Source organism: Camelina sativa, chromosome 4 (assembly GCF_030686135.1).
Source record: "Camelina sativa cultivar CO46 ecotype springtype chromosome 4, ASM3068613v1".
Taxonomy (NCBI): Eukaryota; Viridiplantae; Streptophyta; class Magnoliopsida; order Brassicales; family Brassicaceae; genus Camelina; species Camelina sativa.
In genome coordinates, this window is record NC_141883.1 from 29,052,852 (window position 1) to 29,075,766 (window position 22,915).

Genomic DNA, 22,915 nt, shown 5'->3' on the forward strand with positions numbered 1-22,915 from the left:
ACATATTATTACCAACATATTTATAAAACAATTTTTTACTTATATAAGTTTTACTTTTTATTTCTCTTTTAAGCAAACTAAATGATATTCAAAATATATATTAAAAAAATTTGTGTTAAGAAAATAAAAAAAAAAAATTATTTTAGAACTTTTGTGTAATACTTTCAATTATTGCTGTATATATACGTGCGAATTAATAACCTAGTATAACTACAAAAATATAAAAATATAGTAAATATACGGTAAGATCATCGAGAATTCACTTAAAAGTTAATAAAATAAAAATAAGCAAAAATTGGCAATAAATACAAAATAAAATAAGAAAAATATCAGTTGACAGAAGATTTTTTTTAATCAAATAAAATGGAAAGACATTAAATAAAGAAGATATATGTTTTTTAATTAATGATATTATTCAATTAAAAATATAGTAGTATAATTTATCGCCATTCTTATAGGATCCATCATCTTCTCTCATGCAAAAAGCAAAACAACAAAAAAAAAATTCAGACAAGAAACCTCAACGGCTCAGACCCACCAATATCTTTGCTTCTTCTGTTTCAAAGAATCAGCAGCACTAATTATACATTTATGAAAAAAAGGATCCATCTTTTTTGACTGATTAGGATTTTTTTCTTTCTTTCTGATCAGTTTGCGAATCGAGCTGGATTCTCTTGCCTCCTTATTTTTTTCATTCTTTTCTAATCAAATCAAATCAAATCAAAATAAGGTCTCTTTATTATTTTTGTTTCTCGTTATTTATTTAGTGAAGGAGATAAATTCGCTAAAAAAAAGGCGAATCTTTTTTTTTTTTTTTTGGGTTGTAAAAATTATAAAAGCTGGCTTTCTCAAAATTTCTTCATGTCGTCGACCAAGAAGAAGAAAGAGAACGTCTTCTCTTAGCAACCATGACCGCCACCGAAGCTAAGAATCGCAAAACCATTGTCGGAGATGATGATGATCTTGTTGATATCGAAATCCCTGACACTGCTCACCAAATTAGCAGCGGTTTGTTTTCTTAATCCCCAATTTTTTTAACTTCAGAATCCAATTATTGTTGTTCTTGTGTGTGGAGAAAGTTTTAATCTTTTTTTAATGCCCAATTTTTCAATTTGTTTAATAAACTACTTTTTGGGTTGACGAGGAAGAAGAAAGAAATAAGACTCCTCCCATGTAGCTTCTTTTGTGGTGGTTTTGAGATAACTTTGCCAATGATGATGATGATGATGATGATGATGATGACTAGTTAAAATGTGTTGACTTTGATGATTTTGACGATGACCCTTTCTTTCAAAATGTTGTCTTAATTGATCCTCGGATGGGTTTATTTGATATGGAGTACACATTTCTTTATTGGGTTCTCTCTGTCCTTGAAAAGATTAGGGAGGTTTTGCTTTCTCCTTTCTAGATATGCTTTCTTTGTAAAAATGTTGTCTTTAATGCTCATATAATGTGATAAATTGGATAAGGAGTTCATGTTTCTTGATGGGGTTATCCTCCCTCTGACTCTCAAAATGTTTTAGAACCATATAAGACTGGGAAATTTTGTTGCTTTGCAGAGCCCTTTTTTTTCCTAGAATCTGAGGTCTCACATTTTTGGGAAGCTTATAGTATGTTTTTGTGGGATGTACAGATTCATGGTTTCAGGTGGCGTTCGTTTTGACTACCGGTATAAACAGTGCGTATGTGTTGGGATATTCAGGAACAATTATGGTTCCTTTAGGTTGGATTGGTGGTGTAGTTGGTCTTCTTATTGCTACTGCTATCTCTCTCTATGCAAATACTCTCATTGCCAAGCTTCATGAGTTTGGTGGCAGAAGACACATTCGCTACAGAGACCTTGCTGGATTCATTTACGGTAGCAAAATAGACCAAACCACCTCTCTTAGTTTGCTTTCTGTATCTCTTATCTTCTCTTTACTTTTATTGATATGAATATAATCTCAGGTAGACAGGCTTATCATCTTACATGGGGATTGCAATATGTCAATCTTTTCATGATCAATTGTGGATTCATCATACTAGCTGGTTCTGCCTTGAAGGTAGTAACAGTAAACATTTTTATCTCTCTTGATTCTTGATTTCGTGAGCTGAATTAGTACAATATTGGGATGTGTTCTGTATTATTTTTTTGCAGGCTGTTTATGTGCTTTTCAGAGATGATCATACCATGAAACTACCTCATTTTATAGCCATTGCTGGTTTGATTTGTGCTATTTTCGCAATTGGGATTCCTCATCTATCAGCTCTTGGGGTCTGGCTTGCGGTTTCAACCATCCTCAGTCTCATCTACATCGTTGTGGCAATCGTGCTATCGGTTAGAGACGGTATACCTTAAAGAGATGATCATTCAACATTACTTATAAGTTTAAACTACTGAACAATTCTGATTTTTTTCGCTCTGTTTTGTGTGTTTGTAGGAGTCAAAACACCATCAAGAGACTACGAGATACAAGGATCATCATTCAGCAAAATATTCACCATCACAGGAGCAGCAGCAAATCTTGTTTTTGCATTCAACACCGGGATGCTTCCAGAGATTCAGGTGATTGTTTTCAAGATTTCAGCTTCATGGTACCTGTTTGTTTAATTATATTCACATGATAAGTTCCACAATGATATAGGCAACAGTGAGGCAACCAGTTGTAAAGAACATGATGAAGGCTCTATATTTTCAATTCACAGCGGGTGTTTTACCGATGTACGCAGTCACATTCATCGGTTATTGGGCTTACGGATCCTCAACCTCGACCTATCTACTAAACAGCGTCAATGGTCCACTCTGGGTCAAAGCCCTTGCTAACATATCAGCTATCCTTCAATCCGTTATCTCTTTGCATGTAAGTGTTTCTCTTCGAATGACCTCAAATTAGGTGCAAGCCAGTCCCTTCTTACTCAGTTCTTGTTGTAGATATTTGCGAGTCCAACATATGAGTACATGGACACAAAGTTTGGGATCAAAGGAAACCCATTAGCGATAAAGAACTTGATGTTTAGGGTCATGGCGAGAGGCGGGTACATTGCGGTTAGCACGCTTCTCTCAGCGCTCTTGCCTTTCTTGGGTGACTTTATGAGCCTCACTGGTGCAGTGAGCACATTCCCACTCACATTCATTCTAGCCAACCACATGTACTATAAGGCTAAGAACAATAAACTCAATTCAATGCAAAAGCTATGGCATTGGCTGAACGTTGTCTTCTTCAGTTTGATGTCTGTTGCTGCAGCCATTGCAGCTGTCAGGCTCATCGCCGTTGATTCCAAAAATTTCCACGTTTTTGCAGATTTGTAATTCATTATATATATTATTTATAGTCAATTTGTATGTTTAATTCTTAGGCGGGGTTTAATTTCTCCTACCATATATAAGCTTGTTGTATTCTCCTCTCTATTTTTCTTAACCATTAGAGCCTTAAAATTATAAATAAATAAGATTCTCAAATATAAAAAGCATACAAATGACCACTTTCATTATATTTATTAGTACCATCAAAGAATTATTAGTCAATTGTACCAATTTCCATTTTCAGTATACAATTGAAAAATACATGATTATAAAGTGGTTTGGAATTATAAATCCCATAACATAATGGTTTTTTTTCTAAAAGATGGTGTCCCAAAAATAAATTTTACTTTATGCCATTTCAAATGAACCGGTGGTTGTGGTGCTGATGTTTTCTATGAGCCCCACATATTTCAGAGATTTGTTTAGTGGCACTTTTTTTGAAAATCAGTTGTTATAGTGTCCCCCAAGCAAAAAAAACCTTATTTTCTTTGTACCTATTAATATAAGAAAAGCGACATTTTTTGGATTCTTGAAAATAGTTGTAAAAGTCCACAACAAATTAGTATCCATCTTATTCCGTCGGTTATAATCAATCACTCACCTTTAGATTATTCAATCAATAGGTTAATTCAGAGTTTTGAATCAAATGGATTAAACCTATCTAATTAATTAGTCAATGAATGTGTATTATTAATTTGTAATCAATCGTCTCTCTCTCTATTAGAAACGGAATCATATTAGTGAAGAACACAAAACAGGTTACTAAAAAAAAATCCCCTTAAATTAGTAAAATAGAGAAGATAAGAAAAACAGAATTTTGTTGGTTTTTTTAGTTAATGGATTTTAGTGATTAAACCTAATCTTTTTCAATGATTTGCTGTTTTATTTCGAGTTAAAATAATTTAGACAGGCCAAAGTGGAACCCCACTGTCTCCACCAAAGCTCTAATAGCATAATAAAAAGAAGCAAAATAAAAATAAAAACACGAAAGCGTTTATTATTTTTTGTTCATCGTCGTCGTGCTACATAATCATTACCTTTCTTCTTCTTCTTCTTCGCCTTCACGCAGCTCCAATCTCACACCACCTGCATTTCTCTCTTTCACGATTCTTTTGATTTCGCATTTTTCTTTTGCGTTGGGTCAGACTCAGATCGACGAAGAGGTAATCATTGTGAGGTTTGTTAGTTATTTACGATTTTATTCTGTTTAAAAATCAGATTTTTTTTTTTTTTTTTGTAATTCTTGTAGATTTTTTTTAAAAAGATGCGATTTTTGTGTTCTGTTTTTTTTTTTTTTTTTTTTTTTTTTTTTTTTTTTTTCTTGTATGTATGAATCCAAGGATCGATTTGTTTGAAATTCTTGAATTGATGCAAATAGCTAATGTGATAAAAGTCAAGAATGTGAATGTAAATGTGTGTGATGAGATATATTTTGTTAAACCTCTTTTGTGGTGTGGTTTTTGCAAAATGTTAGGTAGACGAAGAGAGGTTTTTGAGGAGAAACCGTGAAGTCAAAGAAACGATGTCGTTTACAGGAACTCAGCAGAAATGCAGGGCGTGCGAGAAGACAGTGTACCCTGTGGAGCTTCTCTCAGCTGATGGAGTCTCTTATCACAAGTCTTGCTTCAAATGCTCTCACTGCAAAAGCAGACTTCAAGTGAGCCTTTTTCTTTTTCTTTTTTTTCCCTTCATCAATCCATGAACCAAGTAGTGTTTGATCAATTCCTAATTAGCTTTATAGATGTTCTCATTTTACTGAAATTTGAGGTTCAATCAGGCCTAGTTTCACGTTAGCAGATCCTGGATTAAGTTACTATCTGTGTGAAAGTTTAAGCTTTAATGACCAATACTCTATGAGCAATTCTTAAAATGCATTGTGAACGTTTTGAGGGTTTCATGAAAGAGTTTTATCTAGAGAGATACTTTATCTGAATTGGTCTTCTTTATAAGTGGTCAAAGTTAAAACGTGTTGATTTTTTTTTGAACAGCTGAGCAACTATTCATCAATGGAAGGAGTGGTGTACTGTAGGCCTCATTTTGAGCAGCTCTTCAAGGAGTCTGGTAGTTTCAGCAAGAACTTTCAATCTCGTATGTCACTCTTTTCTAACTTCACCTTTTGTTCCAACTTTTTACTTGTGGTGTCTCACTTTAACTTTATCTTCAAACTTTTCTTTTCTTTTACAGCTGCAAAGCCATTGTCTGAGAAGGCAACCCCTGAGCTGGTACATGTCTCTTAGTAACGCGTCCATCTTCTTATTTAGTTATATGGCTTCAGATACTTGACTCTATACTCTTCTTGGTTGGTCTCAGACAAGGACACCTAGTAGAGTTGCTGGATTGTTCTCTGGAACGCAAGACAAATGCGCTACTTGCAGTAAAACCGTGTATCCTATCGAAAAGGTTAATTTACATTTTTAGTCTTGTATATTCCTTTCCCATTGCTTTCCACTCTATACTCTTTCTGTGATCTCAAAACGTGTTGTTGGATCATTTGCGATACGAGTATCACCTGGATCATCTTCTTATATTCATCTTGTTATGCTTTCTGTAGGTAACTGTGGAGAGTCAGTGTTACCATAAATCTTGCTTCAAGTGTTCTCATGGAGGCTGTCCGATTTCTCCATCAAACTACGCAGCACTCGAAGGAATTTTGTACTGCAAGCACCATTTCGCTCAGCTTTTCAAGGAGAAAGGAAGTTACAATCACCTTATCAAATCTGCTTCCATCAAACGTGCTACTGCTGCTGCTGCTGCTACTGCAGCTGCAGCTGTAGCAGCCGTTCCCGATTCTTGAATTCCCAAAATTTTGATGTTAAACAGATTCAGTTTATTTGTCTTTTGTATCTGTAATGTGTTTTCTTATTACCTGTATTCACTTCTTCATGAACCAAGCATAACATTCTCTGAGGTCTCTCTTGAGGTTTTTTTCCTTGTGATTTCCTATTTTCTTCTATATCTATTTTTTTAATAACCGGTGGCACGAACCGGAATATTAGACCGGACATATCTTTAGTATGTTCGGTTCGGTTCGGTTCTTCATTAATTTTTTAAAAATTCCAGTAAAACAGAGTAATCTCAGATTGAATTGTGTATGAAACTGAAACCTAAAAGCTAAAGATACGAACTTTGCAATTGTGAACTTTCGAAAAAATGAACACAACCTCTGACCTCCATGGCCGTCGTCTTCTCCGGTGAGTGTGACTTTATCTCTCTATCCACCCGTTTACAGCTTTCTTGAAGAACCCTAATTTTGATTTGTTTTTGAGGATTCAGATTATCTGAACAACTAACAGAGATTCTCAGACGCACAGAGTACACACCGCAAGAGAGCAGCAAAGTATCAACCAAAGATATACTCTTTTCCTTGTTACCAAACACTTCGTCTCCTCACCAAGTCAATGAAGAAGAATCGATCAAGAATCTCGCGCTTGCTTGTGCACTTCTCTCTTCTTCACGTTCCTCCACTCACGAACTACTTTCATGGATTCCAGAAACCCTCTCTGTCATTGGGGAGTCTACATTTCGCGAGATTTCGAGAGATTGTTTCAGTGATTTTCCTAGTAATGCTGAGGAATTGGTAGTTGATAGTGGGAAGATTGAATTGTTGCCGATTGTTTTGCCGGAGCTGAAAGATGGAATCGAAAAGAGTTCACTTGGTAAGAGCAGTGATACAGAGGATGTTGTAGCTGCAATGGCGAGAACACCTGTTGGTTATGCGATCATTGCAGCTCACCAGCTCAGGTGGTTTGTGACTCAGGTCTGAATTTATTAAAAATTGAAAAATTGTTCTGTTCATGTTGTGAAAAAAATCCAACTTTATAATTTTGGTGGTGTTGATGTCTTTTGTGTTAGGTTGAGAAACCGGATTTGGTGAAATTTTGCAACTTGGTGGTTCCTTGTGCTTTGACAGCACTTGATCATTGGTCTCCTGAAGTCAAAGTAAGTATTTTTGAGATGTATAGATTGATGGGTTGTGTCTGGTTAGTTGTAACATGATGCAAAATCCTCTAAGTTTTGATGATCTCACTCATTGTTTGATGACAGGGGCAAGGTATAATAAGCTTAGTTCATCTCGCTAAAAATGTGACTTCAGGTGACCTCGGTTTGTATGGAGATGTGGTTCTTGATGCGTGTTGCCAGAATATAGCTTCTGATGATGAGATTTGGATACATGTGGTAGAGTTATCTGTGCTTCTTGTGACTAAACTCCACCCAAATAATCCCCGTAGCCCGTGGTAAAATAAATTGTTCTCTATCTAGTTAATTGCATTTGTTCAGAAGATGAAGACGTAATCAGAAAAAAAGAAGTTGCTTTAAAGATCATTCATCTGATCCTGACTATACCCTCTTCATACACTTTATGGCTTTTGTCATTCTCAATAGATTGGTTCGACTGCTCCATCGTTCGCAACTTTTCTTTTGCTAATTTTGAAAATTTTCTTTCTCAGGTACGAGAAGATTATGAATGAGATGCTTGGCCATTTGGAACGCCAACCAAGAAATAAGGAGCGACGTATCGCTTGGCTAAGATTCATTGAGCCACTCTTGAACGCTCTAGGGCTTTTCTTACTTGCTCATTTTCGACGTATCTTCCCTCTTTTCTTTCAGTGGATGCATTCAGACGACGCTGAAACCGTTCTGTTGGTATGGACTTATTCATCTTGTAGATATGTTAGATTACCCTTCTCGTCCTCACATTCTTTAAGATAAACATGAAAATTTCTTTACCTGCAAATACTGTATAGGTTCTTGAGAGACTGGAGACGGTTGTGAGATTGACGTGGATCAGAAACTCACCTTTCATCCCAAGGTTTAAGCCTCTAAATCACTATTTTGAGTGCTTTTAGACAAAATCTTTCTCTCTTATCCACGCTCTAACATCAATCATCTATTGATTTTGGATCTTCAGATTGGTGGAGGAGCTAGTTTCCTTGTACAAAGAGTCATCAACACGTAAGGATCGCGATGATATTAGACCTCTTATCCTCCGTATCTTGATGCTACTCCGCCAGTATGTTTCTATCGCTTATCAAATGCACTACCAAAGATTGTTCACATATATGTTCTCTGATTTATTTAAGCTCCCTATCTCACAGGTGCAAAAGCTTACAATTTGAGTCAGCTTGGAGTCAGTACCAAGAGGATCCAAATCTGAGCACTGTTAGTGAATATATATGGGCTAGTTCTAGTTGATATCAAGAGCCTCTGTTTGACTTATAAGCCTACGGACTACGGTTCATGACAAAATACAGCCATGCTTTTTTCTTCTAATTCTCTGATAATTAGTTTTGTCTAGGCCGAGTGATGCACTGTAATTACTGGCTAATTTATGTTTGACTTTATTGTATGAATTTGGTTCTTTGAAGCGAAATTGTAGAAGAAGCTAGAAGTATACATGAGACATTGAAAAATTACAATACGTCTCTACATCATCTTTGAAACCATATAACAAAAAAATTACATAACACTCTTGAAAATCTATACACATAAAACTGCATGATCTCATCTTTCACTGTAAGCTAGAACATCATCATAGGTAAGGCTAGGAAGTTTAAACAGACGCTTGCTTTGCCAATTCCACTGTCCTCTTAGCACATCCATATGATTACCAATTACTCCAATCACACGGTGACCTCTTTCTAACTCTTCCTTTTGTCTTTTACCTTCCCTGCAATAAGAGAATATAAACTTCTTTAACACTCTCTGTTTATATATTGCTACTTTGATATGAATGAAATTAGAAGTTGAAGTTTATTGCAAACCTCATGATCAAATGTGACCAATTGCTGTATCCTCTAGATTTTAACTGTTCGACTGTGGCGTTCCGCTCTCTTTCGGGTTTTCTTGATAACAGAACCATTGTATAGCCTTGTGCTATTAGCTTAGAATATAGTTCCAGTGTTAGTTTGCTTCTCTGATGCTTTGCTTCTTCGATATACTTCATATAATAACCATCTTGTTCTAATCTACAAAAAGAGAAGAAAAACAAAGAAGTTAACAATCTGAAAAGCTTGCAGAATGCAAACGAAAAAAAACCAAAATATTTACAGATTGGTATCATCGATAGCGAACACAACAAGATCACGGCTATCGTTCATAGGTTTGATGGTTTGGAAATAAGTGAGAGCCATCTGGATAGTGAAGTTCAACTCTCTCAAGTAAATTCCTTGTTTGATTCTGCGTAAAGCAACATCATTGCATAACAATGGTAATTCGATATTATCTTCTTGTTGCAAGCTATTGAGCTGAGAGTGTAAAGACAAGATTTTGCAGTAACTGAAACTTTCTTCAAGTCTTTGAGCCTCGATCATTCTGATATCTCGGTTTCCACAGCTCTGTAACATTGTTGCTAAAGCTATAACAAGTGTTATCATCAAAACTCCAAATGTTACAAGAGAAGCTATGAAGATTGAAGCTGCTAAAGATGTCATGTAACATCCAGATTCTATCGTATATCGACTCCCCAACTCTGCAAAAAAAAAAAGATACACAAGAATCATTGCAATAAGTCAAGAATCAGACCAAACTCAGATGTTAGAACTTGGAAGATTATAAATAGATATATATACATACCGGAACCACCTCGGCTGGATAGACCTGAGAATTCCCTCTCCATCTGATGACCATAAGCCGACATTTTTCAACACTATGATGATGATGATCATCATCATAAACCCATCATTGATAGTTTTAGAAGATAAAATGGAAAAAAGTTTGTGTTTCGTTTGTTTTTATCAAAAATATTGTAGATTTTTTTCAAGAGAAAGTTTAGTTTGTACCTTTGTTTGTAGTCGTAGAAGCTTCAAAAGCCAAAACGAATCTTTATGCGATCAAGATCTGGAAAAGAAGAAAGAAAAAAAATCTGTGGCATGGTCACAAGAAAACAGAGAACATACACGTGACTTTGTCATGATCCCAACTTGATAATGCTCTGATCAGTTCAGCTTATCTTCTTTACTCGATCAAATAAACAAAACATCCTTCTCTTCTTGTATTCTTTTTCCAAATTTGGCGGAGACACCAAAAAAGAAGAAGGAATCAGACCAAACTTATCTTCAAATATTGGAAAATGTACCCATCGCGGCTACAACATATTAAATACTAATAGGCTTATATTAGAAATGGAATAACTGAATTAGCTGATGACAGATCATTTCCTTTACTCGATTATACCAAATATTAAAGGTACGAATGGTGACTGCGGTCAGGGCGGCCAAATCCGTCAGCGGTTTAGTCCGCCCCAAAAATAGGGCGGACAGCAGACTACTGCAGACCAAGTCTATTTGTATGTAAAAGCGGTCCGCAGTTGGTCCGCAGCGGTCTTGTTTCTGCTTTATTTAGATCGCACCACTGGGGACTGTGTTTGATGAATGGTAAATAAAAAGCGGTCCAGTCCGCAGACAAATTTATCCGCCCTGACCGCTGCAACCATTCACACCCTAAATATTTTATATGCTTTTAGGTGTATCCAATAAGTGAACAACATATATACGAACCTTTGTTTTAATAATAGAAACTGGTCCAATGATTCCGGATCTACTTTAACTTTTTACGATAATGGGAGGATACTGTATATCATTTTTTACGTTTTCAAAACATGATCCAGTATTTTTTACGTTTTACTATTCAGAATGTTCATCATAATGAGAGCTGTTCGTTTTTGAAATCAGACTTTTCGTTAGGAAAAAAGGATAAACGAGATGACCCCAGTGTCAAACATTATTGATGCGAATTATTAGATTTTCAGCAACTAGTACGAATATATATATATATATATATATATATATATATATATATATATACTTAGTATCTTTTATGAAAATTCTTCAACAATAATTTGATGCGTAAAGAGTAACATGATTTGCTAATACTTATATGCTAACATAGGGTTGGAAATTGTTGTTGTACGTATACTCTACCTAATAACGTATACTCTTATGCATATACGACAACAATTTTCAACCGCATGTGTTAACAAATAAATAATTATCTTTAGTTTAAAAAAAAAAATGTTTTGAACATGAAGAAACCAAATTGTAAACGGGTCCCCGCGTCGTCGGATGTAATATATATGGCCACTCCTTAAACCGAAAAGCTCGTCGTTTCTTTTTTTTTTGTACAGTTTAATTTGACTTCTTTTATATTTTGCCAAAAATCTCGACGAGACATGGAAAAGGAAATGTAATAAATGTTTTATTTCTATGCTTTAGGTCCAATCCATATTCCAATTTTCAAAAACCATAGTTATATATTAATAAAAAAATACAACAATATAGTTTTTATATACATACATTCGTCATGTCATGGTGTTGATGCCAGCTTATCGTAATAATAACTTAGAAAACAACTTAAAAGAGAATTTTCCTGTTAGACTATAAAGATTTCCAAACGGTAACACAAAACTTTGGTTATAGTTGTGTGTTGTGTCCTCCGTACAAACCACAAACCAATAGCTTTGGAGTTTTGGTTAATCTTGTAAGTACAAGGGATATTGGAAGAACAATTTTGGTCATTTTATTTAGTTCTGTCTTTTGTAATTATTTGAAGATATGTATTTCAAGTATCAATTTGTACGTATTCGGTGACGTATACGACAACAGTTTCAAAATGTTACGTTACCAATTAATTATTATTCACTTTGATTTTTTGTTTGCAGGTATAGAAGAATCTGAGAAAGGGGTCCCGGCATGTATGGGTCACTATTCAAATTCAAGATTCTTAAAGATTTATATTTGTAATTAATTTTACATATTTCCCCATGTATACTAATATTATCGTAGATATATAATGGTCCCAATATTTGGATTCAAGGAACTTGGATAATCGTAGCTTCAAATATCTTACCATTAGGAGGAAACGTGTGACCATAAAATTTGTTTTGTTATAATTGCGACTACCAATGGGATATGGATAAAGTTTGAACACAACATCCTAATTACATCTGTTAGTATATATATGCATGGAGGAGGCCCATCTATAAGCCCATTTCTTAGCCCATTTGTAACAAGTTAGTGAGTTAGTGTCCTTTTTTAAAAAACATAAAATAATAATATAACAAAAGGATCATCAGTCTATGAGTGTCAAACACTTCGTCGTCTCTCTTTCATCACTCTCCTTTGAGAGCTCTAAAGAAGAGCTTCCATGGATGCGATCAAATGCAGCTCCAGTTTCCTCCACCGCACAAAGCTCAACACTCTCTTCTCTAGCTACACTTTACCTAAAATCCCCACTCCCAATTTCAAGCGCATCTTCCGGCCAATTTCGATTTCCGCAAAGGACAGAAGAAGCAGCGAAGCAGAAAACGTCGCCGTAGTGGAGAAGCCTCTTAAATCAGAGAGATTTTTCGTTTCAGATGGACTTCCTTCACCATTCGGCGCCACCGTCAGAGCCGACGGCGGCGTTAATTTCTCTGTTTACTCTGCAAACTCCGTTTCCGCCACCATCTGCTTGATTTCTCTCTCCGATCTCCGTCAGGTTTCTCATTCAAAGCGAGTGCCTTTTGGGTTTGACTGACATTTTTGTAAAAACCCTTTTTTTGAAATTTGGGTTTTTTGATCTCACGTTGCAGAACAAAGTGACGGAGGAGATACAGCTCGATCCATCAAGGAATAGAACTGGACATGTCTGGCATGTGTTCTTGAAAGGGAATTTCAAAGATATGTTGTATGGTTACAGATTTGATGGCAAGTTCTCTCCTGAAGATGGTCACTATTATGACTCTTCCAACATTTTATTGGATCCTTACGCTAAGGTAAAACTGAAAAATTGAAGTTTCTAAATCGGACCTTTTGATAATAATCTCCTTGGCTTGGCTAATAACATTTTCACTTTGGTTTGGTAGGCAATTATAAGCAGAGATGAGTTTGGAGTTTTGGGACCTGATGAAAATTGTTGGCCTCAAATGGCGTGTATGGTGCCCACTCTTGATGAAGAGGTACCATGATTTTTACTATGCTTTTCTAAGAACTGCTTTTGGATTATGTAAGATACTCTTTGATAAATGATTCTGTTGACTTTGCTGCTCTTCAGTTTGATTGGGAAGGGGATATGCATCTGAAGCTACCACAAAAGGATCTTGTTATATATGAAATGCATGTGCGAGGTTTCACAAGGCATGAATCTAGCAAAATTGAATTTCCTGGCACATACCAGGGTGTTGCAGAGAAGCTTGACCATTTGAAGGTACTGATCCTCAAACACATTTCTGGAGCTTGGGTTAAATTGCATATTGTCAACTTTTAACTGTTTACATATTGACAGGAGCTTGGAATAAATTGCATAGAATTAATGCCATGTCACGAGTTTAATGAGCTAGAGTATTACAGCTACAATACGATATTGGGAGACCATAGGTATGCTATTTGACCATGCCTTTGTTTAACGACACTACCTCCGCCTGGATTTTGCTCTGTTTAAGATGAGCAAATACTAGAAACACTCAAAGTTAACATATGTGGGTGATAGCATGTATTAAGTAATCTCAAGAATTCATCAACTAGGATTGTTGTTGTCTCAGGAAACTTCCAATTAATAGGGGTGAAATAACTAAAAGATAATATCACATATCTGGAATAGATAGATTGAGCAAGCTCTCAACCATACCATCTTTAACTCTGACACGGTAATTCAGTGAAATAATACATATAGCATGTCTAATCAGGTTGTCTTGCTTGTTCAGGGTAAATTTTTGGGGTTACTCTACTATGGGATTCTTCTCGCCCATGATTAGATATTCATCGCCAAGCTCGCGCAACTTTGCTGGAAGAGCCATAAATGAGTTCAAAATTCTTGTTAAAGAGGCACATAAACGAGGAATTGAGGTGACAACTAGTTTCCAAGAAGCTAAATATTTGTTGCTAGGTTTATGGATGCAATTCTTGATAGATTTTAAGCAGGTAATTATGGATGTCGTTTTGAACCACACAGCTGAAGGCAATGAGAAAGGACCCATTTTCTCATTTAGAGGAGTTGATAACAGTGTCTATTATATGCTTGCTCCGAAGGTAATGCTCATCAAGCAGTCATGTGTTTCTCTTGTTTCACTGCTTAGAGAATAAGAGACAATCAAAAGATCTGTGGGGTAGGAAGCTAAAATCTAGGATTCTTTTTCTTTTCTCAGATAAAATATAAACTAAGTCACTTTGCTGCATGATCTTTACATATTATGCATCAGAAACATGTGGGAAGTTCCTTTTAGGTTTTCTGCATGATCTTTACATAACTCCGCTAGACTAGAAAAGTAGTCTATACTCCACCCCGTGGTTATATATCTAAGTCAACACTCATAATGATTTTGGTTTCCTAGTTTGTAGTCTCATACTGATGATTCTGATATGATTGTTTATTAATGAATCTAAAGTTTATGCATATTTTGTGATTTAACAGGGAGAGTTCTATAATTATTCAGGCTGTGGCAATACATTCAACTGCAATCACCCTGTGGTGCGTCAATTCATAGTAGATTGCCTGAGGTAGTTCCCAGAAATATAGAGTACACGTATTGCTTGGCGTTTTGTCAAACTAAGTCTCTTTAGGCAATTAGTTTATTGATTTCGGTTAACTCCTCCTAAATCGGTGGATATCTCTCCCTTTAAACAGATATTGGGTAACAGAAATGCATGTCGACGGCTTCCGCTTTGATCTTGGTTCAATTATGTCAAGGAGCAGCAGGTGAAAATGTTCTAGAGTACGTGAAATGAGTGCTTGGTCCATCTGTTTCTGGAATATTTATTGTTCTATTCTTGTTAGTCTTTGGGATGCAACCAATGTTTATGGGGCTGATGTAGAAGGTGACTTGCTGACAACTGGTACCCCTGTTTGCTGCCCTCCCGTAATTGACATGATAAGTAATGATCCAATACTCCGTGGTGTTAAGGTGATCAACTAGCTCCCTTGATAATTCTCTATAGATAGCATGAGTTTACATTGTAGAGTGGAGAGATGTTGAATTCTTCACTACTAAATTTTCTCAATCCATTACCAAACGTTAATAATTCCCCATGTAATTAGTGATCTGCACCAGATTATTTAGCATAAAACCTGTTTTGTTTCTTCTTGTTGTACTTCAGTATTGAGCTTCATGTGTGAGTTTTCCATGTGATTTTCCAATTTGTGTCATAATCGCCAGTTATGTAGATGATTGTTATAAAGTAATCATTTTCTTGATGTAAATAGATTCACCAATGTTAGATAGTTGACGACGGGATATTTATTTATTATGTTGCTTCTTTGCAAACAGCTTATAGCTGAAGCATGGGATGCGGGTGGGCTATACCAAGTTGGCATGTTTCCACACTGGGGTATCTGGTCTGAGTGGAATGGAAAGGTCAGTAAATGAATGTTCAGTTCTCGTGACAGTTTCCATTTCGTGTGTGCAATAGGTTATAATTTGACAATATCAAACATTGTTGTAAATTTAATATGGGACAGTGACATTCTTGTTCGTTTCAGTTCCGGGATGTTGTGAGACAATTCATAAAAGGTACCGATGGCTTTTCCGGTGCTTTTGCTGAATGTCTCTGTGGAAGTCCAAATTTGTACCAGGTAAAGTTAACTTCTATCATAATGGGGTGTCTCCATACATATCTAATCTTTATGGTGTTCTTCTTGGTTGTTTTGTCTGTGAAGCTTCATATTTTTGTTTGATATCTTATTAATATTTGATTGTGTATGTGCATCAGGGAGGTAGGAAACCTTGGAACAGCATCAATTTTGTATGCGCGCATGATGGCTTCACGTTGGGAGATTTAGTAACTTACAACAATAAGGATAACTTGGCAAATGGAGAAGAGAATAATGATGGAGAAAATCACAATTACAGCTGGAACTGTGGAGAGGTAAAGATATTAGCTCTGTGCTATTGTGTGGAATTTGTCTTTTGCTCTTTTTCACAAAAGTATTTTAATATGATGGCTAAAATAATCATTAAAATTATTACTAGAAATAATTCCTACCTAAATAGCCTCAGCTTCCTTAAGAAGTATAGAGTGGATCGTTATTAGTAGTTTCGCAACTGCATAAAAACACAATTTCATGATAGTTGTAGAAAGGTTTTTGGAACTTCTACAGAAAAGCAGATGACCTTAGCTTTCGGGATCTGGTTATAAAATTGACCGCTAAGTATCAAACTGGAAGTTCGAAATCAAACATCAAAACTTCAGAACTTTTGAATGGATTATCGTTGTTTTCTCTTTCATCAGCTATGCAAATTCAGTCTCTGTTACTTATATCATATGACCTTTTGTAGAATGTTTAAAAGCTGAAATGAATGGCTTAACATTTTTACTTTCAAATTTCTATTAATTGGTATTGGGCTGCAGGAGGGAGACTTTGCAAGTACCTCGGTGAAGAGATTAAGGAAACGACAGATGCGAAATTTCTTTGTTTCCCTCATGGTTTCCCAAGTAAAGCTAGCCGTTTCTCTGTTCTTTTATTCTAATTCCTGCTTAAAGCTCTTTTGACTAATGTTATGCACATTGAACTATAGTACTGGAGTAGGTCATGAGTTCAAAATAATTAACCACAAGAGATCTAACCCACTAGCAATTACGTACTATGCACTGATTAACATGTTAAGGATTATGAACGTTAATACACATCTGAGCATAATCCTATTTCATTGGCATGCTGAACTATTTATCATCAGGGTGTCCCGATGATCTACATGGGAGATGAATATGGCCATACGAAAGGGGGAAACAACAACACCTATTGCCATGACAACTATGTAAACCCTTAAAGCTTTGTTTTTTAGGATGATTCTAAGTTTCTTTTTTCTCAGTCTTAACTTTCCAATAATGTTAATAGAATTCTGATGCAGTTGAACTATTTTCGGTGGGATAAAAAGGAAGAAGCAGACTCTGACTTCTTCAGATTCTGCCGTCTTCTTATCAAGTTTCGTGAGTACGTAAGCTTCTTCTATGAGTATGTTATTGCTTAGATGATCGCTTTCATATGATTTCAAATCCAATAATTGACATGTTTCTTTCTTTTCACCCTTGTAGTGAATGTGAATCACTTGGCCTGAACGATTTTCCAACAGCAAAGCGTCTGCAGTGGCATGGTGTTGCTCCTGAGGTGCCAGACTGGTCTGAAATAAGTCGATTTGTTGCATTTTCACTGGTACGATTTTCTCATACCCTATCTCGCTTTGTCACTTAGGTAGTAATATAAAGCAAGAGCTCCCATTTGATTGTTTGTGTGCAGGTCGATTCTGTGAAGAGAGAAATCTATGTGGCCTTCAACACGAGTCATTTAGCCACACTTGTTTCTCTGCCTAACCGGCCTGGATACCGATGGGAGCCATTTGTAGACACGAGCAAACCGAGCCCTTACGACTGCATAACACCGGATCTCCCAGAGAGAGAAGCGGCCATGAAGCAGTATAGGCACTTCTTGGATGCAAATATGTACCCAATGCTCAGTTACTCTTCCATCATTCTCCTTCTTTCACCAGTTGACGGACAGTAGAGACTGACTTTGCGTGATTTCTCCAAAATGTTCATTAAAGAAAGGAAACCACAAAGTAGTATTGGGGAATCTTCTCAAATGTGAATGAGATGCATATACGACAATTATTTCATTAACTATAAAATGTATTATTGTAAAGGTTCTTTTGTGGTTAAGAAGAATCTGAATGGGGTACCTTTGGTCGGCTTGAGAAACAAGTGTGGCTATAGATAGATTCCCACTCATTGTCTACAGATAGATTCCTTTTGGAAAAAACGTGAAAAATACGCTATCTAATTTTTTTTTACCGTTTAATTCCTCTAGTTGTTAAATTTTTCAAAAAATATTTTGTTTAATTTTCGTTATCTTTAAAAACCTTCATTTTATTAATAACTGTAGATCCATACTTACCACATAACAAATGTTAACTCTAATAATGGAAATGTTAACCAATGTTAAACTATAACCCCACATGGTTAATTAGAGGGAACTAAAAACATTATTGTCTTCTTCTTCTTCCCCCAAATCGATTTTGAGTTTTAGAACCCTAGAACCCTAAACATTACAACTGAAATTAACAATGGTTTCATACCTCATCTATCAGTCGAACACACCAAACAATCAACCAGAACCGCAATTACTCAGATAGCAACTATCATCGCAATCAAAGGAATTCGGGATTTGAAGTTTGAGAAGAAAGATCGCTTTTAGGATTCTAGGGTTCTAAAACTCGAAATCGATTTGGGGGAAGAAGAAGAGAACAACAATGTCTTTAGTTTCCTCTAATTAACCACGTGGGGTTATAGTTTAACCCTGGTTAACATTTCCGTCATTAGAGTTAACATTTGTTATGTCGTAAGTATGGATCTACCGTTATTAATAAAATGAAGGTTTTTAAAGACAACGAAAATTAAACAAAATATTTTTTGGGAAATTTAACAACTAGAGGAATTAAACGGCCAAAAAAAAATTAGACGGCGTATTTTTCACGTTTTTTCCGATTCCTTTATAGTCTGTTACATCCGTCGTTCATTGAATTCGTGTAAGAACAAGAAATCAAAGCTTTCATCTATAAAGTTATAAAAATGATATATTATTTATTTTTGCTTTTTGACTAATGTTTTTTTAAAAAATTGTTATGTCACAACAACAAATAGAGTTGTTACAAAATGCCATCCAAATCAAATATGTAATCGACGATCAAACAGAAACCTCTCAAAAATCGTCGGGATTTTATTGAAAAAGGAAAGAGTACACAGACCCCTGTGGAAAAATAAAAATTGTGATGGCCATACAAACAAAGACTACGTAATCTCCCAAAACCATTGACGACGATACAACAAGAAAAAATCAAGAACCAAAAGTACACAGTTCGTGGAAAACTCAAAACTCGAGACTAAAAGAGATAACCAAATCTTTATATACGAACCTGTTTTTTTGGGTCATATCATATTTGGGGCTCTCAGGACTCTAACAGTTGTTGGACAATCTGTTCTCTGACCAGCCAGAGAGTAGTAAGCCAATATATGAGCCGGATGCTCCATCTCTCTTATCTCTCCCAGCTGATTCACTTCTGGGACTCTTCTCGATGGAATCAGCTCGATATTCCAGTACGGTCTAGCCATCTGCATTAGATCTTGTCCCGTCACCGATGCTCTGTAACCTTGTACCCAAAGGTATCTCAATGATGGTAATTTCTTAACCGCTGCAGCAATTGCTCGCTCGCTGAAGCAACAACCTCTCATCTCTAGCTTCTGTAGATTTGGACAACCTCTTGAGAATTCCATTAGACCCTCATCTGATTCACCTACGTAACCCAGCAGCATCCATCTCACATTTGGACTGTACTGTCCGATATAACTCAATCCCACGTCGGTTAAACCACCTTGTCTCAGATAGAATGCAAACCGTCTGAGTTTCTTGCATCCAATCAAGAGGGAACGGACTCCGTTGTCCAGTGGTAAATCTGTAATCCTTTCTTCCCGGTCGAGTAAGACAAGGCGGAAGTCACAGAGGTTTTTCAGATATGTGCCTATGCTTTCAAGAGATTCATTAGTTATATCTGAGACATACACCGCCATGTACTCTAGCTCCTGGCAGCCCTGAGCCAAAGCAATAAGTCCTCTTTGTGAGACTAACCCTTCTTCGTCCTCCATTCCTTGTTCATCTGCCCCCCGTTCAATCCTCAGCCGCTTCAAGTGCTTACAGTGCTGTGCAAGAACCTCTAGACCCCTATCTCCGATTACATTCCTTGTCTGAAATACAACAAGAATTTCAGTTGAATATTTTTATGTAAAGAGAACTGACATTGCATTCATATTATCTCCAATCGACCACATCTTATACTCTTAATGCTAGATTCATGACAGATGAATAGTGTGGAGTTGATAAGAAAATTGGTGAATTACTCGCTTAGAAATCTTTCGGGAACAAATAAGTAATCAATAGGAGCATCATCTACCACTAAAAAACCCTGCCCCAAATCTTAAGTTAACAAGAAATGACAGAATATTAAATATTTACCTCGAGAACTTCCAAATTTGGACACTTTTGGATTAGCGTACAATGATCCTCAGTTTCTAGCAATGCGTAAAGCAAATCCAATTTCCGGATTTGGGCTGCGAATGGAAACAGTATTGGCATTTCATTAGGTCCCATGTAAGAGAGGCCCAGACGACATAGTTTTCGAGGGAAAGTCAGATTCATGTACTTCTCAGGCATTCCAATATCCTCATTCAAAGAGCCACCACAAAATTCTTCAAGATTAGCTGCAGCCTTGAAGAAACCAACTAGCTCCAAAATCTCAAAGTCACCGACCTTCACAGAAACCAGAGAGCGGCAATTTCTAGCTATGGTTTCCAAGTCTTTAGGGCTGATTTTGGCAAACTCCGTCATGTAGAAGTTTAAGACCTCCAGAGAAGTGTTGTTCTGAGCAAGCTCATGAAGCCACTTACCATCCTTTTCAATAAAAGAACTCTCTTCCATTAACAACGTCTTTATTTTCCTGGAGAAAACAGCAGACATTAACATGTTGAGTAAGTAAAAAAAAACTCAAGATATTTGGATTTTCAGCTAAAATTGAATACACATAACTTGCAGATAAAACCAGCAACAAGGTTTATACTTCTCCAATTGAGAAATAACTGAAGATCATTGCAATTTCTGCTTTAATAAAGCATAACAGTAATAAACAACAACTCCTAGAAACTGTAAATGTCTGAAATGGATATTTCTGCTTATATAACTCTTAGTGTAAAAGTGTGTGGTTAAAGTAAGGTTCAACAATATCATCAAGGAGAAAAAGTGCACACCAAAGCTTGCCCAATTAAGGTAAAAGAAGATCAGATCATCACAAACACAAACTTCAAGATATGATTCATTATACAACTGGCTTTTAAAAAGTTACAAAATAAAAGAGCCAAGTGCAAACTTGTTCTACAGTTCTAGTCACAGAAGGAAACAACAAGTGTAGTCAAGAAGATAAAAGAGAGTTGCGTAAGGATGTGCTAAAATCTCAAAAGAGCATCGATTCAAACTCAAATCTTGATACTAAGAAGAACAAGTGTTACCTGCAGTGAGTAACGATGCTCAAAAGGCCGTCAGTAGTGAAACCAGAGCACTTGTCGAGCTTCAAAGCCTCAAGATCATCTGATCTGGCTCTAGCTAAACGATCCAGATCTAAGTCACTAACAATCATCCGGCGGAAGTGCACTGACTTGAGCTGCCTAAGCGAGTTGGATATCTCAGTAACCCAAGGAGTAACGTAACCTCCCCAGTTCTCCGGAATCAGATTGAACATAGCAGCTCTGGGCTTGCCTTTAAGCTTGAGAGACCTAAGGTTCGGGAACCTACGGCTGAGACGATCGGGAGTGGCGGTGTAGCAGAGCGCCATGGTCACATGCTCCCTCGTCTCGGAATCAATCTTGAACCACCTCCGGCAAACCAGAGACGCCGAATCTCGATCCTTGGGATCGGTTATGTACGTCATCACTTGCTCGATGACGTCATCAACCGTCGCTACTACTACGCAGCTCAATTTACACTTCTTGATATCAGGATCCTCCATTCTTCGGATCGAAAAGATTCGATTTGTTATTCGAGGAGAAGAAAGAGATGATGGTTTCGAATTGAAACCTCAGTGGTAGATCCACGGAAACACATAAGCGCACACACAAGTCAAGAGAGAGAGAGAGAGAGAGAGAGAGAGAGAGAGATCCGAAGAGTTAGGACGGTGAATCGGAAGAGAAGCAAAAGAGATAGAGAGTGAGAAGGAGACACGCGTAGGAAGAAGAGGCGGATTGGGAGGAGGAAGGAAGGAAGAAGATGAAAGTGGAAGCGAATCCAAAAAAAAAGGAAAAAAAAAAAAATTGATTGGTTAATATTATTATAAATATTGGAGTTGGGGGAATCAATTCAATCAAGTGGGACGATGATGATATGAGAGAGAGAGATGAGACACAGTTGAAGTTGACGGTGGAGATGTGATCTTTTCTTTCTTTCTCCCTCTTCTTCTTCTTCTTCTTTACTCTAAATTGTTTTTTTTTTTAATTTTTTGTGCAGGTGGACAGATCTTTAGCTACACGACAATATTAACCAATCTGGTTTTTTTTTTTTTTTTTTTTATTCTATGGATGATTCATTTGTTTAACTCTATAAATGATAACCTCAATTTTAAGCCAAATTTATTAAATTATCAAAAAATAAATAAAATTCTCTTTTCTTTTGTAGGATAATTTTTTCTTCCGCTTTTAATGAGAGAAAAAAAGTAGTTGACTACATGAATTAATTCACATGGACCATATGAATTAACTATAACGAACCTCTTAATAAACAAAATTAAAGTGTTGATGATATATGAATTTTTTTATACGTTTTATTTTGGTAGGAGTTCAACATCAAATGTGGAATGAAATCGTTCAAAAATGGGACTTTCGAAACTTAGCTAAAGACTATTTTACATGACTTTTTTCACTTCGTTGGAATGAATCATCCCAACAACAAAGACCAAATTGTGAACACTTTTAGTTTTAGTGGTTATCGCAGTCGTTATAAAAAAAAAAATACTATATTAAAACTTCAATAATGTAAACAGAATCAACAATAATGAATATTTTCATTTATCATGCTATGATCTCGATTAACAATTCTTTAATAATTGTAGTCTACACCTTTCTCCATCAATTT

General features: G+C 36.2%; 6 protein-coding genes across 14 annotated transcripts; 4 read left to right on the forward strand and 2 right to left on the reverse strand.

Moving 5' to 3' along the window:
- Positions 1-389: 389 nt before the first annotated feature.
- On the forward strand, positions 390-3,447 carry LOC104782448 (proline transporter 1). 2 transcript variants are annotated; one of them, XM_087511751.1, is made up of 8 exons: positions 390-730; positions 840-1,008; positions 1,634-1,858; positions 1,948-2,042; positions 2,138-2,327; positions 2,421-2,545; positions 2,625-2,840; positions 2,912-3,447. In XM_087511751.1, the coding sequence occupies exons 2-8, from the start codon at positions 909-911 to the stop codon at positions 3,287-3,289; spliced, it is 1,329 nt and encodes a 442-aa protein (XP_087367877.1). In that variant the 5' UTR covers positions 390-730; positions 840-908; the 3' UTR covers positions 3,290-3,447. The 2 variants fall into 2 exon arrangements, with proteins under 2 accessions (XP_087367877.1, XP_010505684.1); XM_010507382.3 differs by having other exon boundaries at positions 405-1,008.
- A 585-nt stretch (positions 3,448-4,032) lies between these two features.
- Positions 4,033-6,212, forward strand: LOC104782450 (LIM domain-containing protein WLIM2a). Of its 2 annotated transcripts, none has more exons than XM_010507383.3 (6): positions 4,033-4,446; positions 4,758-4,940; positions 5,272-5,371; positions 5,468-5,505; positions 5,594-5,683; positions 5,835-6,212. In XM_010507383.3, exons 2-6 carry the CDS (start codon positions 4,806-4,808, stop codon positions 6,075-6,077), a joined length of 606 nt encoding a protein of 201 aa, XP_010505685.2. In that variant the 5' UTR covers positions 4,033-4,446; positions 4,758-4,805; the 3' UTR covers positions 6,078-6,212. The 2 variants fall into 2 exon arrangements, with proteins under 2 accessions (XP_010505685.2, XP_010505686.2); XM_010507384.3 differs by having other exon boundaries at positions 4,268-4,460.
- A 140-nt stretch (positions 6,213-6,352) lies between these two features.
- On the forward strand, positions 6,353-8,694 carry LOC104782452 (uncharacterized protein At2g39910). 2 transcript variants are annotated; one of them, XM_010507387.3, is made up of 8 exons: positions 6,353-6,474; positions 6,557-7,040; positions 7,136-7,222; positions 7,328-7,518; positions 7,732-7,927; positions 8,029-8,093; positions 8,193-8,294; positions 8,380-8,694. In XM_010507387.3, the coding sequence occupies exons 1-8, from the start codon at positions 6,434-6,436 to the stop codon at positions 8,474-8,476; spliced, it is 1,263 nt and encodes a 420-aa protein (XP_010505689.1). In that variant the 5' UTR covers positions 6,353-6,433; the 3' UTR covers positions 8,477-8,694. The 2 variants fall into 2 exon arrangements, with proteins under 2 accessions (XP_010505689.1, XP_010505690.1); XM_010507388.3 differs by having other exon boundaries at positions 6,369-6,474; positions 6,587-7,040.
- LOC104782451 (uncharacterized protein At2g39920) lies at positions 8,655-10,540 on the reverse strand. 2 transcript variants are annotated; one of them, XM_010507386.3, is made up of 5 exons: positions 10,063-10,540; positions 9,857-9,899; positions 9,332-9,752; positions 9,046-9,249; positions 8,655-8,951 (listed from the first exon to the last, which is right to left on the reverse strand). In XM_010507386.3, the coding sequence occupies exons 2-5, from the start codon at positions 9,897-9,899 to the stop codon at positions 8,786-8,788; spliced, it is 834 nt and encodes a 277-aa protein (XP_010505688.1). In that variant the 5' UTR covers positions 10,063-10,540; the 3' UTR covers positions 8,655-8,785. The 2 variants fall into 2 exon arrangements, with proteins under 2 accessions (XP_010505688.1, XP_010505687.1); XM_010507385.3 differs by having other exon boundaries at positions 9,857-9,929; positions 10,063-10,444.
- A 1,691-nt stretch (positions 10,541-12,231) lies between these two features.
- On the forward strand, positions 12,232-18,046 carry LOC104782453 (isoamylase 1, chloroplastic). Of its 5 annotated transcripts, none has more exons than XM_010507390.3 (18): positions 12,232-12,757; positions 12,852-13,034; positions 13,125-13,217; positions 13,313-13,465; positions 13,544-13,635; positions 13,962-14,103; positions 14,179-14,286; positions 14,669-14,754; positions 14,882-14,953; positions 15,032-15,158; positions 15,522-15,608; positions 15,734-15,826; positions 15,964-16,119; positions 16,603-16,686; positions 16,929-17,009; positions 17,103-17,185; positions 17,287-17,404; positions 17,489-18,046. In XM_010507390.3, the coding sequence occupies exons 1-18, from the start codon at positions 12,425-12,427 to the stop codon at positions 17,750-17,752; spliced, it is 2,355 nt and encodes a 784-aa protein (XP_010505692.2). In that variant the 5' UTR covers positions 12,232-12,424; the 3' UTR covers positions 17,753-18,046. The 5 variants fall into 5 exon arrangements, 1 of the variants encoding a protein (XP_010505692.2); XR_015597606.1 differs by having other exon boundaries at positions 12,245-12,757; positions 17,090-17,185; XR_015597609.1 differs by having other exon boundaries at positions 12,269-12,757; positions 15,713-15,826; positions 17,090-17,185.
- An 898-nt stretch (positions 18,047-18,944) lies between these two features.
- On the reverse strand, positions 18,945-22,392 carry LOC104782455 (coronatine-insensitive protein 1). Its single transcript, XM_010507391.3, has 3 exons — positions 21,301-22,392; positions 20,255-20,735; positions 18,945-19,986 (listed from the first exon to the last, which is right to left on the reverse strand). The coding sequence occupies exons 1-3, from the start codon at positions 21,795-21,797 to the stop codon at positions 19,174-19,176; spliced, it is 1,791 nt and encodes a 596-aa protein (XP_010505693.1). The 5' UTR covers positions 21,798-22,392; the 3' UTR covers positions 18,945-19,173.
- Positions 22,393-22,915: the final 523 nt, after the last annotated feature.